We start from the raw sequence: 19,315 nt of genomic DNA on the forward strand, positions 1-19,315 counted from the left end.
TGAGACACGATTGACATGTAATATTACATTAGTTTCAGGTAAAAAAAAGTTTTTTTAAATTGAAAAAATACAGTGAGATACCATTTTTCACTCAGCAGCAAACTGGCAAAAATTTTTAAATCTGGTAATACACTGTTAGAAAAAGCACAAAAAAACCACCTGATGGGAGTACAAAATGAGTATAAGTTCTATGGGGGTCAACTGGCAAATCTGTCAAAATGTTAATAAAATTAATTTTATTAAAGGTATTGATTGAATTCAATTATTATTTTAATTTAACAAAAACTAAATACCCTTTAACCCAGCAGTCCTGGTATTTCCCCTACAGATAAACATGCACTTGTAAAAAAGTGTATGTACAAGGATATTTAATGCAACACAGTAAGAGTGAAAGACTGAAAACCACCTGAAATGTCCACTGATAGGGATTTGCTAACTAAATTATGATACTTCAACAGAATTTAATACCAAGCAGCCATTAGAAAGAATGAGTTGTATCTATACACCGCATATATATAGATAGGGAATGAACACCAAGACACTGTGTATGTATATGTGTACATATAAAACAGCTTAAAAAATAAGTCTGGTAGTTACTTTGCCTTTAAGGGCCACTGTATCTAATAATTTAAATACTATTTGCATTTTTATTGCTGTACAATTTTTTCAGTATCTTTGTTCACTGGTAATTTATCAACCACTTCACTTTATACAGCTAAAAATCAGATCAAGGGACTTCCCTGGTAGTCCAGTGGTTAGGAGTCTGCACTTCCACTGCAGGGGGCATGGGTTCGATCTCTGGTCAAGGAACTAAGATCCTACATGCCACACAGCACGGCCAAAACAATTTTTTTTTTTTAATTTTTAAAAAAATTAAAAAATAAAAGTCAGGGCTTCCCTGGTGGCGCAGTGGTTGGGAGTCCGCCTGCTGATGCAGGGGGCGCAGGTTCGTGCCCCGGTCCGGGAGGATCCCGCGTGCCGCGGGGCGGCTGGGCCCGTGGGCCATGGCCGCTGGGCCTGCGCGTCCAGAGCCTGTGCTCCGCGACGGGAGAGGCCACGGCAGTGAGAGGCCCGCGTACCGCAAAAAATAAAAAAAATAAAAAATAAAAGTCAGATCAAGTATGCTACATAGCCTAGTGCCAACTTAAAATGTTTTTTTCTCTATACATGCAAGTTCAAAAATTTTTCCAGAATTCACCATTGATCTGAAACCCTTCTTTATGGCCTCCGCCTAACTCATGCAACTTAGAAATAATTGACTTTACTCAACTTAAAAGCAAACTATGGTTTTATTCAATAACATCTTATTTGTTTTCTTGGTAATACAAATCGCAATTTGTAAATATATGTTTGTTTACTTCATTTTTATTGTTTGTCTCCCCTAAAAAATTGTAAAAAGACATTTATTACACCACCTACTGTCAATCTCTTACCTGTCTCTTGCACTCTCGGTTTCACTTTATTCAAGTCTTCAGTAGCCTCACCAAGATTTTCTGCTAGTATTCGAAATAAAAGATTAAGATCGTCTTGATTTAGATTAACCTGTGAAATATGTTCCAAGAAAAGATAAAGATATTTCATTTTAAAATGAAACAATTTTAATATGGAAAACAAATCCTTAGTAACAAAACACTAAGGACAGGAAACTCTTAACATTGACCAAAAAGTTATATAATCACTGTACACTCAAGTATTCCACTACTTATGTTAAAATTTTCATTTTCAAATATAAGACAGTGTTTGGAGAAAAACAATGTGATTTACAAGTCAATATTAGTTTCATCTACTTAACCAATATGACCCTTAGTGAAAGCTAATAATTATTAAAGAAATCAGATCACTTTTTTTAATAAGTGACTTTCAGAACACACATAAATTCTACTTTTTAAACAATAACAATTTCAACGTAATAAAAACGCCACCTTCAATATGAAAAATTGGCATTTCACTCAATGCTATAATTATCTGAGGGGTACTCAGGTATCCCTAAAATAAAAGAGTACGTATATAATATATAGAATGAGCTATAATTATAATACACCAATAAATAATTTACAAACAGATCACTGCTAACGTGTACACATAACAAATTTAAAGGCTAAGTAACATTTAACTGAAGATTAAATTCTACTAAAATTAATAAAGATCCTGTTGGACAGTATCACACTGAAATTTTCCTTACAACAATCAGTAAAAATTCCACATTTCATTTAGATTTATAATGAGAAAGTCTTCAGAGTCTGAACTTTCAATAAGAAAGTTTTTTTCTGGGACTTCCCTGGTGGTGCAGTGGTTAAGAATCCGCGTGCCAATGCAGGGGACACGGGTTCGAGCCCTGGTCCGGGAAGATCCCACATGCCGCGGAGCAACTAAGCCTGTGAGCCACAACTACTGAGCCTGCACTCTAGAGCCTGTGAGCCACAACTACCGAAGCCCGCGTGCCTAGAGCCCGTGCTCCACTACAAGAGAAGCCACCACAATGAGAAGTCCACGCGCCGCAACTAGAGAAAGCCCGCGCGCAGCAATGAAGACCCAGTGCAGCCAAAAATAAATAAATTTTAAAAATAATTTTTAAAAAAAAAGTTTTTTCACTCATATACTCACATTCATTGACTCAAGATGACCTTTAATTTCCACAACAGGCACCTTGTGGTACCAAGATGCAGCTAGATTCCGATTTACATAAAACTCCAAATTAATTGGATGCAACAGCTGAATATCAGGATGGGAGATGCCTGGCTGGATCACTGTCCTAATGAAAAATATAATTGATATATATGCATAAACATAGGGGTAAATGCAACATATCATTAAAAAAAACACGAAGCCCAAAGTTGCTGCTCTAAACATTGATTTGAAACAACGCTGTTTTAGTGTTTTCTAAACTTGGTCTATAATTAATTTAATCTACAATATACTAGCACGGACAGATTAAAACACAGCCGTCCCTTGAACAACACGGGGGACTAGGATGACAACCCCTCCATGCAATCAATGTAACTTATAGTTTGCCCTTCATATTTCGGTTCCTCTGTATACGTGGTTCCTCCATAACCACAGTTCTAAACAACCACAGGTTGTATAATACTGTGTTATTTACCACTAGAAAAAAATATTTGCACGTAAGCAGAACCATGCAGTTCAAACCCGTGCTGTTCAAGGGTCAACTGTATATGACATACAATTAGCCTTTAAGAAAACTTTTTTCTTTAAACAGAAGATAGATGACAACCTGAGTAAATTTTTAAAAGAAACTGATATTTTTGAAGCTATGGGGGAAATCATCAGTACAGTTGTTCAAGGACTGATATGTGTGCTGGTACAGAGATTAGAGAAAAAACGGCAAGATGAAAAGTAAGCTATTTCTAAGTTTATAAAGCTCTTCAACCAGGATTCTTTTCTGGACTTGTCTTATAATCATTCCTTTTGTATTTAAGATAATTAAATCTCCTTGGACGGGGTAGAAAATGATTTCAAAATGAACATACACACTTTCAAATGTCCTCTGGTGTGAGTCCTAGAGATACATCATTACTTACACAGCATTCCTGCCAAAAATGTATAAGCTCGATTAAATCATGAGAAATCACTCAGACAAAACTAAATTGAGAGTCATTCTATGAAACTAGACTGAACTCTTCAAAACTGTCATCATCATGAAAAACAAAGAAAGGCTGAAGAACTATCCCAGAATAAATGTCTGTCAGTACAGAAATCCCCCTCAGTAATATAGGATACAATTAAATGCCACATGTTATCCTGGATTGAGGGGAAAATTCTTGGAATAACTGGTAAAATCTGAATATTGAATGCATATTAGATAATAGATTATATCAATGTTAAATTTCCAGAATTTGATAATTGTGGTTATTATGTAAGAGGATTAATGTCCTTGTTCTTAGGAGACACATGCTAAAGCACTCTGGGGCAAAGCGTTAAGATATCTATTCTCAAATGGTTTAGCAAAATGTTTTAATTTCCAATTATAAAATAAATCTTGGGGATGTAACATATAGGATGGTGACTATAGTTAATAAGACTGTACTGTATATTTGAAAGTTGCTAAGAGCATATATCTTAAAAGTTCTCATAACAAGAAAAAAATTTTCTGTAAATATGTGTGGTGATGGATGTTAACTAGACTTACTATGGTGACCATTTAGCAATACATACGACTATCAAATCATTATGTTGTATACCTGAAACTAATATGTCATTCATACCTGAATAAAAATAAAATTTTAAATTTTTAAATATTTTAAATAATATGTATATACAGAGTTAAAGCAAATGTAAATAATTGGTGAATCTATTTGAAAAATTATAGGTACTATTTCTGCAATTTGTCTGTAGGCTTGAGATTTTTCAAGATAAAAAGCTGATTAAAAGCCAGTTCTGTGCAACAGAAGTATGTTGAGCATGAATTTCAATAGTCATAAAATTTCATAGACAATATTAAATAATGCTTAAATATCAATACATAATTATTGAAAGAGCATACCTAGAAAGCTTAAGCTCTGTTAGCTGCACATCCATTCTATCAATTACTGGAGGGTCTGAGTAGTCTTCACCAGATATCAGACTGAACTGATTGTGAACTCTGATTAACCCAAGATCTACCACTACTGCATTGGTGGAAATGGAAGACTGTGGGATGACTATAACTGGTGCTTTCAAATCAATATTGATAGAAACACGAAAGCTCCTCTGGGCAAAATCTTTCACACTTGTGGCAGCCTTTTCTGCAGCCTGAGCAGTGGCAGCACTCAGAGCCTCTTTGGCTGTCTGGAAATTGTTCAGGAAGTTCTGTGGACACAAAATAAAAGGAGTAATTCAAACAGGAGGACAAGCACATCATTTCTAACACCATCTTCTTTTTATTTATGTGCTAATTTTTTTCCAATAAATAACTTGCAGTTTAGTCCTATCTTTCTAGTTAGGAAAGAATTACTGATTATCCATCCATATTTATGAGCTACCTGACAAGGGCTAATTATAATTAGACTTATATGGCTGAGGAACAGAGAAAAAAACAGTTTTAATAGTTTTTGCACTTGAGAATTTGGATTCATTATATTCCAGCAAAAATAATTCCAGTTCTAGACAATGCTAGACAAAAATCATTATATGATTCAGATTTCAACTGTTAAAGAAAGGTTTTGACCTCTACATTAATCCATAAATACCACCAATAATCAAATCAATGTACAACCTGACATTCAAAGTTTTAAGATTTGCAATAATCATAATTATCAGACTTATTTTAAGTATTTCTAAGCCAAAAAATCTATATATAAATAGTGATTTTACCAGAAGTGACATGAGGAATTTATGGAGATAGACAATCTGAATACAGCCAACGTTCAGTGACACCACACTATCCACTTTGGACATGTCAGTATAGGAATCCCCCTCAGTAGCATCTGGATACAAATCCAAGTTAAAATGAAAGACTTCATTTCCCATTATTGACACAGCCTGAAAAGCAGAGATTTGAATGCACTCCATCCAATGGACAATGACAAAATAAAATCCCAATTTAAAAGGGTTTATAATCATTATAGAAACATTTTTCTATCAAAATATATTTTATTAGTATTTTAAAAAATAAAATATATTTTAAAATAAAATCTCACATTCAATCATCAAAAAATATTAATGATTTACTATCACCTACTTTTTTATGAACTGTCTTAGGATCAACATCTGTGACAATAATATTTTCCAATCTGGCAAATAGTGACTGTTTTCTTGACTGAAGAGAAAGGGAAGAATCAAGTCCTGGAAAAGAAATTATATTATTATAATTTCTATAGATACCATAATAAGATCTGAAGATTTTTCTTCCATTGCATAACTTTATTCTGTAGGTGATATTTTTTATAAATTTAGCAATGTTTGAACTCACAATTGATAAATAAGTGCAATATTAGATATTTTTAGTTTTATGAACAATGAAACCTATAAACTCATTAAAAATAATTATTTGAATTTTCAACCCTGTGAAAAAACTACATCTAGTGCAAATAGATTATCTTAGGATTTTAGTAAATTCTTTACACCTTATATCCAGTCATTTACATGGAGACTATAAGAGTTTCATGAATCAAATTCAGACTAGTAGATGCACTGCCAGTTTAGAAAGAACAAAGAAAAACCCTAGTTTTCTGGGTTTTAAGTTCTTCAAGAATTGTCTTAAACATATTCTTTACCTTTACCAGATCACAATGAGCTGGTAAAGACAGAGTCAAAGAAAAAAACTACATTCATTTTAGCAGATTTTGCCTAAAAGAACATAATGGGCTCAGAGGATTTGTTCTTCATGGTAAGGTTGCTTTGCATTTGTACAAAGATAAAGTGTATTCACAGACCTTAAACTGAATTCTGGGTTGACACTTAGCTCATCAACAGCATCCCTACGTTGACATTAGTATTCCTTTCACCTCTGAGACAACTCTCAAAAGGGTCCAAAACACCAGTATGTGTGGTTCAACTCTCAGAGTTAAGAAAACATGCAATCCAATTATGTCATAAAATAAAATAATCCAGTTTTCACAGCTCAGAGCCTTCCATTTTATATATACTTTAGCACTGCAAAAAACAAAAAAGCTTATCTTTTGAACAATTTTTAATATCATGAGAACTTTTACCTTGAATCTTGATTTCAGCAATATTGTTCTTCTCATCACAAACAATAACACAGAAAGCATTCAACTTGGCAAACAGCCTGAAGTGAATAATGTCACTCTCCTTAGAGGATACAATCACTGCATATAAACAAAGCAATTCTATCACAGTGGATTCTGGTAATATACACTCTATTAAGGTTTCTTCCCTATATTAAGTGAACCATGGTTCTGCTTAAAATAATTTTAAAATTCTCAAATTCTTAAGTATTTCAAATACTTTTTTTTGCTTTATATATTCTTTATATATAGTTTGCATTTTTAATAGTGAGATGTACTACTTTGATAATGTAAAAGCAAGAAAAAACTTAAAATACATAAAGATAACAACACTGAAACTCAAGGAAGTTACTGAATATTAAATAACATGCCTATGGTCCCATAGTTTAAGTAGCAGAGTCAGCATTTGAACTGAGTTCTTTCTGATCCAAAAGCTGGGCTCTTATCCAATTCGATGCTATCCCTGAACCCTGGCCCTCATGTCTCTGGGTCTTGATTTCCTTATCTGTAAAATGTTAGGGAAGATTAACCCTCTATGGAGTCCTTTCAGGAGCCACTGAGAGGAGGAAGAGCTCAGAATAAATACAGGTCCTCTTCCCCTAATACTCATATAAAGGCATCCCCCATCACCACCAGAATAAGAACAAAAACATTTTTTTTAAACAACAGTATTAACTACATTTATCTTACATATCAGGCACCCATGTATGACTCAGTTTGAAGGAAAGAACAAAGGTAGGCAAAATGGCATGTACATGACTAACCAGATGGTCTCTCATAAGATTCCCCATTTAGCTCTACAATTCTAAAACTCTTACTAACAAGAAACAAAACAGTGTTTTTCATACTTTTCTGCAGAGCTGAAATTTTTTGTTGCTTTTCAGTAGAAACTTGTACTTCCTTGGTATCACCCATGTTTTGGCCATCTGATGGAATTATGGTTGTCAGGTAATTAAGAGAAGAGAGAAGAGCTTGTGTATGCAGCAACAGGTTTAAAGATGAAAAAGCCACCTAGAAATATTTTAAAAAGAAAATTAGTTCCCAGGCCAATTATACCAGTAGTCTGCATGATGTATACAAAAGGCTCCTAACTAGGCTTGCATCACTGCCGTACACCACTTAAAAGGAAGAGAGAAGAGAGGAAGACTCACAACTCACAGTCCTTAAACAGGCAATATATGGAGAGTAAATTATACTTACACATTTTGGGGGTTCATTTGAGTATCAAGGTAACCTAATTACTCCATTTCCCAATCCTAATTACCATAGAGCCTACAATCTGCCTGTCATGGCCATTCCAAGATTGAATATATATATCACTTTTTTGAATCTTCAATGACTATTATTATGATTATATAAAACATATAAGTTAGAACATGAAACTCCAGAATCACCATGTATTACCACCGTGTTAAGAAATAATTTCAGGCTCTTCAAATGGCTCTGCACATGGCCACTGAAGCTACAGTGTCAGCAGAAGCCGGTTCGCACTAGGAACTCTGGTGTGAAGGGCTGGGCGCGAGGCCTCTGCATGCAGCACCCTATGAGCAAGTGCATCTACACTAAGCACAAAGGAAAAAGAAAAAGCTTGCGGGATCTTGGTTCCCAGGATGGAGGTCAGGCCTGAGCTCCTGTGGTGGGAGCTCCGAGTCCAAACCGCTGGACTAACAGAGAACCTCAGACCCCAGGGAATATCAATCAGAGTGAGGCCTCCCAGAGGTCCTCGTCTCAGCACCGAGACCCAGCTCTACCCAACTGCCTGCAAACTCCAGTGCTGGACGTCTCAGGCCAAACAACCAGTAAGACAGGAACAGAGCACCACACACCAAAAAAAAAAAGAAACGACAAAAAAATATGTTACAGATGAAGGAGCAAGGTAAAAACCTACAAGACCAAATAAATGAAGACGAAATAGGCAACTTACCTGAGAAAAAATTCAGAGTAATGATAGTAAAGATGATCCAAAATCTCGGAAACAGAATGGAGAAATACAAGAAACATTTAACAAGGATCTAGAAGAACTAAAGAGCAAACAAACAATGACGAACAACACAATTACTGAAATTAAAAATACTCTAGAAGGAATCAATAGCAGAATAACTGAAGCAGAAGAATGGATAAGTGAGCTGGAAGATAAAATGGTGGAAATAACTGCCAGGGAGCAGAATAAAGAAAAAAGAATGAAAAGAACTGAGGACAGTCTCAGAGACCTCTGGGGCAACATTAAACGCACCAACATTCAAATTATAGGGGTCTCAGATGAAGAAGAGATAAAGAAAGGGTCTAAGAAAATATATGAAGAGATTATAGTCGAAAACTTCCTTAACGTGGGAGAGGAATTAGTCAATCAAGTCCAGGAAGCACATTGAGTACCATACAGGATAAACCCAAAGAGAAACACGCTGAGACACATATTAATCCAACTATCAAAAATTAAATACAAAGAAAAATATTAAAAGCAGCAAGGGAAAAGCAAAAAATAACATACAAGGGAGTCCCCATAAAGTATGGGGATATGGGGATATACGTATGCATACAGCTGATTCCCTCTGTTATACAGCAGAAACTAACACAACACTGTAAAGCAATTATACTCTAATAAAGATGTTAAAAAAACAAAGATTTCAAATGTGACATTCATGAGATTTAAATATAAAATATGCAATTAAGAGTGAGTTCTCAGTCACTAAATAATCTTCTAAAACCACAATTATGGTCCTATCATTTAAAAATAAAGAATATATAGCTTAAAGGAGAAAATATATTTTTAAAAACAGTAACTCCAGAAACCTAAAATAGCAACACAAATTGCTTTAAAGAATATAAGATTTTCTAATAGCGAGTTGAAATTTTTTAATAATCACTTTTTATACAAAAGGACTTCTTTTCATTGCTTCAAGACACTAAGTGGATATAAAAATTATTAAAAGGAAGATTCAATATTCAACAGATTTTCCCATCTCTCAAAAGTATAATCTGAAACTCATTTCTCTCATTTTCTTTTTACTGTATCCTAAAATTACATTTTGCCTCTTCTTCCTGTACTTGAGTACCTTAGTATAGCTCCAGAAGTACTCAACATCTCTCCTTATATTTCACATACTTTCTGAACCCTGCATTAAAAGACAGTATCTAGTTTGGTTTGTTCAGAATCCTGTTGGTTCTTTGTAAATCAAAGTTCCCTCATCTACAGCATTCCCTCCTTTAGAAATAATTAGGATGTGATACAATGAGTTAAATAACAGTATTATTATCCTGAATCATAAACACAGAGCATGGTAGACATTTATGAGGCTAATTTATAACTTTTAATGGTTCCTCAAAGGATACTCAAGACTTACAGAGTAGGTTATTTTCAAACAGGACCTATTCTTTTAACAGAATTTCTTACCTTAAGTGTTTGTTCAGTTTTTTCAAAACTAGTTTGAAAACTGGGTCCATTCTTATCAGCCTAAAAAAAACAGAAAAAAGAAAGAAAAAAAAAGTTCTAAAGAAGGAATTAAGACCAAAGTAAATGAATCATTTACTTATAATCTGTACTTAATTTATTTGTATTTAGTTATAACTATTTTAAAATACATTATATATTTAATTTTATTATTATTATAAAGTTACATCCAAATCTATTTATTTATCATAAGAGTAAAAACTTGTCGTCCCCTTCAAACAGAGGAGAGCATGGCATCATTCACTTTTGGGAAACTGCAGCTAGGGATCAGACTGATAAACTCTGAGGGTTAGAAGGTTTAAAGGTAGTCTAGCCCATCTATCACCTAATGTTTAAATACCTTTAGAAAGTCTTCAGCAAGTCTATTTTAGGATATCTCCAGTGAAAGAAACCTCATTTTCTTAGAAATCCAAACTTTAGAGAAGTTTGATTTAATGAGGTCTTCACACTGAATCAAAAATCTGTCTCCTGGGACTTCCCTGGTGGTTCAGTAGGTAAGACTGCGTGCTCCCAATGCAGGGGGTCCAGGTTCAATGCCTGGTCGGGGAACTAGATCCCACATGCATGCCGCAACTAAAGATCCCACATGCCGAAATGAAGATCCTGCGTGCCACAACTAAGACCCGGTGCAGCCAAAAAAAATAAAATAAATAAATAATCAATTGATAAATAAATACATATTTTTTAAAATCTATCTCCTATCATAATAACCAATTGGTTCAAGTTATGTCCCTTGGGAACATACACAATAAATTCAAAGTTTTACCCCCTGTGAGAAGCCTTCTGGCTAGATCAATATCCCTGCCTCCCTGCTCCCATAATGCTTTGTGTTCTTCCTTATTAAAGAATCAAACACATTATATATTTTTTGAATTTTATTTTATTTTTTTATACAGCAGGTTCTTATTAGTTATCCATTTTGTACACATCAGTGTATACATTCAAATCATAATCTCCCAATTCATCACACCACCCACCCCCTGCCACTTTCCCCCCTTGGCATCCATAAAACACATTATATTTTAATTGTTGTTTACCTATCTCCCTACTGGTCTACAAATTCCTTGAGAACAAAGAATGGTTTTCATCTCTGTATCCTAACACAACCTGACACAAAAGACGTTCAACAGTTATTGAATAATTAAATAAATCAACTAATCTTGAATGAAGCTGAATACCATCAGTTCATATAACACTCTTCAACATTCTTCATATAACATATTTTTGAGTCCTTCCGAATCCGGGCAATTCTCTTCTGAACCAAATTCAATTTGACTTTATCCCTTTTGATGTAGGATACTTAGCCAAATATCACCTACACATACAATGAATGTAGGTAGGTGAATGTGCCCCAGAAGACAGTAGTAGGACCTACTTCACCCCAGGCTTCCATCTTTGTGGACAAGAAGTGTGACTTTGTAAAATCCTAGTCCTTACTTGAGTGAAAGAGACAGAGGTGTGCAAACGGAAAGAGAAACAGTAGATATCCCTATGATTCAAACCTATGATACACAAGAGCCTTTAATAATCTACTGTCATCTTTTTCCTTCCAGAGGATAGTTTAGAGTATACAATAAATATATAAACATTCTATGACCCTTACCTTAATGTACTCCGCTTTTAAGAGATCTAATCCAGGTTTGTCAGAAGAGCTAATCAAGTGAAGGGGCTTCTTTTTGGACCCTAGATTAAAGGAAAAAAAAAGTGTTTCAAATAAATTGCTCTTTTTTACATTTGGAATTTCCAACATGTCCTTTTCTTCTTAAAAAATTTTATTAATTAAGCTTTAAAAAGCTACCTGCACATATTTTCATGGTTATTAAATATTAAGGTCATCACTGGTAAAGAAATAAGCCAATCCAAATCCTTACCTTACCTCTGACATCCAACTTACTTAAAAACACGCATACTGTATTTATTTTCTCTGATCGTACATCTGCGTTCAAAAGTAATCAAAACTTCTCTAGATGTTTTTAAGACCATACATGCATTCGTAAGGCAGTAGAAGACTACGGGTGTTAAGAATCAGGAAATATGAATTCTAATTCACCTCTACCTTTACCAAAAGCTATTTAACTTCAGTTTTCTCAACTACATAACAATGAGGTTGAACTAGAAAAACATGTAGTATTCTGTTGAGCTCTAAAATTTCATTCATATTAAAGAAATTTAAATAATTTTCCTTTGTTTAGACTAAGAGAAGGCTTACACAGAAGAGGAAATAGTTTTTTGAAGGGAGGGGAATTGTTAAATTTCTTTAAATTTAAAAACAACAGGTACCACCAGATGTCCTCTATATCCTCATGTACATGTCCCAAGGAACTACCTCCAGAAGCCATGGAGGGATAAGGGATTTATCCACTCTTTTATCCATCTTTTATTATTTGCAGTTTTATAACTCCTGTTTCTGAGATATCTCAGAATTTTCCACTGAAATAACCTTCTCTAAAGGAAAATATAGCCTAGAAAATTTATTATTTGTATTTTTCCCCTTAAGACAATAATGTAAACTCCATCTCTCCACAGTGCTTATAGGAGCTTACTAACACATAAAACAGTTTTCTTCTAAGCTGAGGTTAATTTTAGTTAGAGCTATTTAAAAAATAACAAAAAAATAGGTCTTTATATTTGATTAAAATACTTGGCAAATATTAGGTAACCTTAATTACTGTAGATTCATCCATTCCTTCATTCCTCATCCAATGAGTATACAAGATGTACACTGAAATGCATAAACCATAAAAGCTTCTGAAAGAATTAATTTTATGTCCCACCATTTTCATTTTCATAACCTGATGCTGCTTCTGATATATGAACACTATTGAATCAAAAGAGTAAGAACTTCAATATTATAAGACCAGAGATAAATTCTAGGTTTTGCTATTAGTAAGATGCATGATCTTGAGTAACTCACTTAATCTCTCTTTATTTAACCTTCCTTTGTTTGTAAAATGGGATTAATACTCCCTATATAAAGGGAATTTATATGGACTCTCGGAGTAGATCATAGCAGTTAAGAATACAGACCCTAGGGGCAGATTTCTAGGGTTTTAATCGTGGTTCAGCCACTAACTAACTAGCAGTGTGACCTTGGGTAAATTATGTAACCAATTTATGACTTTGTTTCCTCTTGTGTAAGTTGGAGATAATAGCATTGCCTATCTTATAGCATTGTTACAAGGATTAAATGAGTTATTATTTATAAAATGCTTAGAACACTGCTAGCTATTATTTATTATAATTATTACTATATAAATGAATGTGTTTCAGATACTCAAAAGTAATACTAAATCTGTTACTGTCTATTATTTCTAATTTTATGGCTATTACCTTGAATTTCATAGTAATCCAAGCTGATTTTCTTTAAGTAAGTTACCGCAGTTAAATCAAATGTTCTCATTGTAGACTCTGTTCCTAACTGAGTAACATTAAACACTAGAATTGTATCCTCTTCCTTCTGTTGTTTGGTAAATTCCAAAATCACCTAAAACAATCAGGACAGCCAATGAAAGGCAGATAAGTACTTTGAATCATACTTAAAAATACAAAATCCTTCTTCATATATACAGTCATGACCATAGTAGAAATTTTGCTCATACTCTTCTATTACCATCAAGTTATTTACCATGATTGAAAGTTATCATCTTTTGGGTTTTTTTTTTTTTTTTTTTGTGATACGCGGGGCTCTCACTGTTGTGGCCTCTCCCGCTGCAGAGCACAGGCTCCGGACGCACAGGCTCAGCGGCCATGGCTCACGGGCCCAGCCGCTCCGCGGCACGTGGGATCTTCCCGGACCGGGGTACGAACCCGCGTACCCTGCATCGGCAGGTGGACTCTCAACCACTGCGCCACCAGGGAAGCCCGGAAGTTATCATCTTAAACTCTATTATTGAGAATATAACTACATCTATCTAAAAATCATGATGAAATTTTATATCCTTATTGATTTACCTTTTTAATTTAGTAAAAATAGGCATGTATGAATTCTTCCTGAATATGATTTTTTTTTTTTGCGGTACGCGGGCCTCTCACCATGGTGGCCTCTCCCGTTGCGGGGCACAGACTCCGGACGCACAGGCCCAGCGGCCATGGCTCACAGGCCCAGCTGCTCCACGGCATGCGGGATCCTCCCAGACCAGGGCACGAGCCCGTGTCCCCTGCATCGTCAGGCGAACTCTCAACCACTGTGCCACCAGGTAAGCCCCTGAATATGATTTTTTTAAATCTTTATCTCAAAACTAAAAGTCATGTCTGGTGATATAAGGATCATCTCCATTAATGTCAAAAAGTATGACAACGACATTTACTATTACACTACTATTCAAATTTATTGTAGAAATGATAGCCAGTATATTTAGCCAATGAAAAATAAAACATGTATGTTGCCATTTTTAAAACATCCAAGTTCTTTGATCTCCGTCAAGAAATGGAGGTCTTTGCCCCACCCCCGCAGAATTTGGGCAGGGTTGTGACTGCTTCAATCAACAGAGTACAGGGCTTCCTTGGTGGCGCAGTGGTTGAGAGTCCGCCTGACGATGCAGGGGACACGGGTTCGTGGCCTGGTCTGGGAAGATCCCACATGCCGCGGAGCGGCTGGGCCCGTGAGCCATGGCCGCTGGGCCTGCGCGTCCGGAGCCTGTGCCCCGCAACGGGAGAGGCCATAGCAGTGAGAGGCCCGTATACCGCAAAAAAAGGCCATGAAACTTCCACCTGGGATTTCTCATTCTGGGGGAAGCTAGTTGCCATGTAAAAAGTTCAACTACCCTGAAGCTGCCATGGTCAGGAGGCCGTGAGTTGGTACTGTGGTCAGAAGTCCCAGCCGAGGTCCCAGGCAACATCCAGCACCAACTGCCAGCCTCATGAGTGAGCCATGAGGCCCACTGAGAGCGCGGGTCACTGCTACTCTAGTCAAATGTGACTGAAGGCATGTGAAAGACTACATGCAAAAATGACTAAGCTGGGCCCTTCCACAATTCCTAACCCACAAAACTATTAGCAAGATAAAATAGCTGTTTTGATAAAAATAGTTGTTTTGAACTATCAGATTTTGGGGAAACCTATAAGCCAGCCACAATAACTGGAAAAATATAAATGCTGAAAAAAAAGCAAAAACTAATATTATTAGCAGTGATATAATCATATACCTAAGAAAAATCAGGAGCGTCAACTGAAAAACAGAAACAATAAAACAGTACAGTAAGATATTCAGTACTGAATTGATATACAAAAATAAACTTCAAATAAATCAATGATTTAAATGAAAGCATTAAAATCATAAAATAATAAATAAAATCATGGGTAAATATTTTTGTAATGGAGGATAATTTTCTAAACACACACTAAAACTAGAATATAAAGAAAAAATTAGATTTCACCACAGAAATATTTAAAACTTCGGAATGGCAAAAAAAGGTCAAATTGGGAAAAATATTTCAAACAGCACTATTTTTTCTTAGATGATTTTGATTGTTTATGACTTTAGTTCATTCATTCAATACTCAATAAAATATTTATTGAGCATCATCTTCCATGTATGAGGGTGTGCCAGCCACTAAGAACATCAAAATGACCAGGACAGACAAAGTCCTTGTCTTCAAGAAGCTTACATTCTAGGGAGGATGGGGAAAAGAAAAGGTTGCTATTTTGTGTTGTGTGGTCAGGCCTTTCCAATGAGATGGCATTTCTAAAGGAAGTAAAGAAGCAAGTCATGCAAGAAAAGAGTTTTCCAGGCAAAGGAAACAGCAAGCACAAAGAATATGCTTTGGTATACAAGAAAGAACAAAAGGCAAGTGTAAGCTCCATGTGGAAGAACTCTGCTTACTGCTGTAGCTCTAGTATCTAAAACAATGCCTGGTACATGACAACACTTGATAAACATTTATGGAAGGAATAAATGAAATATGGCTGAAGCAAAATGAGCAAGGAAGAAGAGAACAGCAGATGAAGCCAAAGAAGTCACATGGTGTGACTTGTAGGCCATGGGAAGAATTTAGCCCTTTACTGTGAGTGACATGGGAAGCCTGTGTTAGGGTTATGAGCAAAGCAATGGCATGAACTGACTTTGCCTTTAAAACAATCACTCTAGGGACTTCCCTGGTGGTCCAGTGGTGAAGAGTCCGCCTTCCAATGCAAGGCACACAGCTCGATCCCTGGTCGGGGAACTGAAATCCCACATGGCATGGGGCAACTGGTCGGGGAACTGAAATCCCACATGCCTCAACTAGAAAGAGAAAACCTGCACGCCACAACTAGAGAGAAGCCTGCGTGCCACAACAAAAGATCCCGCATACCACAACTAACACCCAATGCAGTCAAAAAGATAAATATTTTTTTAAGAAAAGATTAAAAATAGTATCACTCTAGCTACAGAACAGAGTACATGATGGAAGCAAAGAGACAAGAGGCTACTGCAATAGTCCAATCAAGATATGATGGTGACGTGGACAGTGCAATAGCTGTGGAAGGGAAGAGCAATCATTTGAATACATTTTGAAGGTAAAGTCAAGGGGTTTTCTGATATGTTAGATGGGAGTATGAGAGAAAGAGAGAAGTCAAAGAAGTCTAAACATGGAGAACATATCTTTCTTTAAACAAATACCAATAATACTTAGATATAAAGCAGTCAGTAAGAAATACCTCCTTTTTATACTTTTTGTGTTTTATTTCAAAGCAATGCGTATTCATTAAAAAAATTTTTAATATATATAAAAGCAAACAGGCGGGAATGAAAAACTATAATCCCACCACACAGAGATGAACACTGTCATTTATTTAAAAAAAGTGTGTATGTGTGTGTTTATTTTCTAAATGGAATCATAATATCCTTGGAATTGTAATCGCTTTTTTTTTTCCCCAAATAAAGATATGCGGTGACCATCTCTCGATGTCGATGTTTTCTTTTATTACTACCAGACTTTCAATGGCTGTAAAAGCCATGTTGCAAATTTAGGTTGCTTACATTTTTCTAAATTATAAACATGACAATAAACTATATTATTTGGCTTAAAAGTTGAAAAATATTAAACATGTCACAGAAATTTTCTACGGAAAAGAAAATCCTAACTCAGAGTCCTGAGCTTTTCCAGAATAGATCAGATATACCACAGATCATATTTGTATCAGTTTTTACAAAATAACATTTCCTTTTCTAAGAAGTATGTGTGTGTGGGGGGGTGGCAGTAGGGAAGATAGAGTACCACATTTTAAATATACTTAATGTTTGGGTCTAGCATGAGACAGTTTATAAGGACAGCAGTAGCAAGAATATACTTGTTTATGGACAAAACAAATATACATACTTCTTTAACTTCAAACTTCAGTAGAAGATTAATGAGCTCCTCATTTGGGGCCTCAGCAACCTTTTTTATGTCTGACCCTTTCATACTTTTACCAGTCTGTGTGTCTCCATCCTCAGCATCAAAATACTCATCATCAGACTCTAAAGGAAGAAGACAGTTGACTTGAGAGAATGTCCATCGAAAACTGCATAAAACACTCAAACTGAAATCTCTCAAAAGTAAAATTCATTTATTAGACATAACCTTCATATTCAGAATCAGAATATAGCTTCTTTCTAAGTCCCACAGAGTGACTCAACCTGGCATGGGATAATCATATATAAAATCAAACAGCCCTTCTATTTTCTTCTTCAACACTTCTGATTGTTTTTCACTTTAGTTTATTCATTCAATTTTCAATAAAATATTTACTGGGTATCATCTATCACATATCCATCTGTACTAGCCACTAAGGACACCAGGGTGACCAGGACAGACATTATCCTTGTCCTCATAAAGTTTACATTCTAGTTCAAAATGAAAAAAGATCAGTTAGACCAGAGATAGAGAAAAGAATCAAGTAGAGATCAGGGCAAAAAAAAGCAGCTTATTTAGAATCTTAAACACTGTCAATCACAAAAATACTTTTATTCGAACAAAGAAACTTGGCCTTAAATAAAAATAAATGACTCAAAGTCTCACTGTTGCTTAGTAGCACAACTGGAAATAAAGCCAGTAAACTACTATAACACTTTCACTTTATTTTCTGAAAAGTTTATCTCTAGGTTTGGTTTAATAAAGAACATTTTACCTTCCTCACCTGATTCCACTCCATCTAGCAACAGTGGCGTACCAAGTAGGCCTTTTGTACTAGCTGGTGTAATAGAAATTGAGGATACCTAGAAAATAATACAAAAAGTTTTCTAAACATACTAATTTAGCAGGATTAAATGTACATAAATGAGAGAAATACTGAAAAAGTAATAGAGGATAGAGAGAAATGGAAAGACACAGCACACAAATCTTGGAGATACACAAATGGAGATACACAGCACACAAATCTTCCAACAAAGAACATTATGCAATCAACTAATGGCTGGCTGGAGTTTACTTATTATTAAGACCACCACCTGCATTTACAAGGGCAGAACCATGTATAACTCTAGTAGGTAAGTCTATTGCTGTCTATTACAATATTAATTATACATCTTTTTGACAGGTCCCTCGAAAATGGTATCGACATTAGTTGGCTCTCAAATTTCATTTCAAAGTAAATGGAAGTCCAACATTTATGTTGTAAAGATCAATTCCAAGTAAAGTGATCTAGAACTTTTAAGTCTAACATATAAGAAGATTTTATAATGATCATTTTATTTTGCAACATTTTAAAGATTTCTATATTTAGCTTTATTTAAAACACATTTCCTAAATTTGAAAAACATTTTTCCTTTCATTTATGTATCTTTCTTTCCGTTATTTCCTATAACAGACTTTCTACCACCACTCCAAAACGAAAATAGGCTAGAGTCTTTTATTCAATGCCATATGCAGTTCTGTACAGAATCAACCACATTAAACCTCAAAAATGTATCAAATAAAGGAAACTGGCCCTAAACAATGCTGAAAAACAAAACAGCTCACAAAAAGATGAAAAAAAATCACCATATATACAAACATAAAGATATTTAGCATTTTTACTATCTCCATTTACCTGTCTCTCTGGAGACTGTGCAGATAATTTCTGTGGCAAGGGTATACTGTTAATCAAACGTAGCATGTCTTTCATCTTCTGATCAGAAATTCTCACATGCATCAGAGGAAGCCCTCCAGATACTTTAAATCTAAAAACATAATTAATTCAACTATAAGGTTTCAAGGTCCAGCTTCTCTATACTATGGAGGTG

At 35.1% G+C, this 19,315-nt stretch overlaps 1 protein-coding gene across 7 annotated transcripts in view; it reads right to left on the bottom strand.

The window, feature by feature from the left end:
• The window catches only part of VPS13C (vacuolar protein sorting 13 homolog C), a 175,013-nt gene that overhangs the window by 81,522 nt on the left and 74,176 nt on the right, over positions 1 to 19,315 (bottom strand). For 6 of the 7 annotated variants that reach the window (XR_003795827.1, XM_029237277.1, XM_029237280.1 and 3 more), the window contains 13 exons: positions 19,123 to 19,252; positions 18,223 to 18,310; positions 17,433 to 17,572; positions 13,465 to 13,618; positions 11,738 to 11,817; positions 10,078 to 10,137; positions 7,535 to 7,697; positions 6,651 to 6,767; positions 5,678 to 5,781; positions 5,311 to 5,478; positions 4,502 to 4,806; positions 2,605 to 2,752; positions 1,434 to 1,542 (listed from right to left, as the gene is read on the bottom strand). Coding sequence is in view for 6 of the 7 variants with exons in the window: in XM_029237277.1 (XP_029093110.1) it covers positions 1,434 to 1,542; positions 2,605 to 2,752; positions 4,502 to 4,806; positions 5,311 to 5,478; positions 5,678 to 5,781; positions 6,651 to 6,767; positions 7,535 to 7,697; positions 10,078 to 10,137; positions 11,738 to 11,817; positions 13,465 to 13,618; positions 17,433 to 17,572; positions 18,223 to 18,310; positions 19,123 to 19,252 (1,766 nt within the window). In the remaining variant the exon portion in view is untranslated. The remainder of the gene's footprint in view (positions 1 to 1,433; positions 1,543 to 2,604; positions 2,753 to 4,501; positions 4,807 to 5,310; positions 5,479 to 5,677; positions 5,782 to 6,650; positions 6,768 to 7,534; positions 7,698 to 10,077; positions 10,138 to 11,737; positions 11,818 to 13,464; positions 13,619 to 17,432; positions 17,573 to 18,222; positions 18,311 to 19,122; positions 19,253 to 19,315) is intronic. The other variant, XM_029237278.1, reaches the window with a different exon arrangement.

Source organism: Monodon monoceros, unplaced genomic scaffold (genome assembly GCF_005190385.1).
Source record: "Monodon monoceros isolate NGI ecotype Baffin Bay Population unplaced genomic scaffold, NGI_Narwhal_1 Super_Scaffold_21, whole genome shotgun sequence".
NCBI classification, from domain to species: domain Eukaryota; kingdom Metazoa; phylum Chordata; class Mammalia; order Artiodactyla; family Monodontidae; genus Monodon; species Monodon monoceros.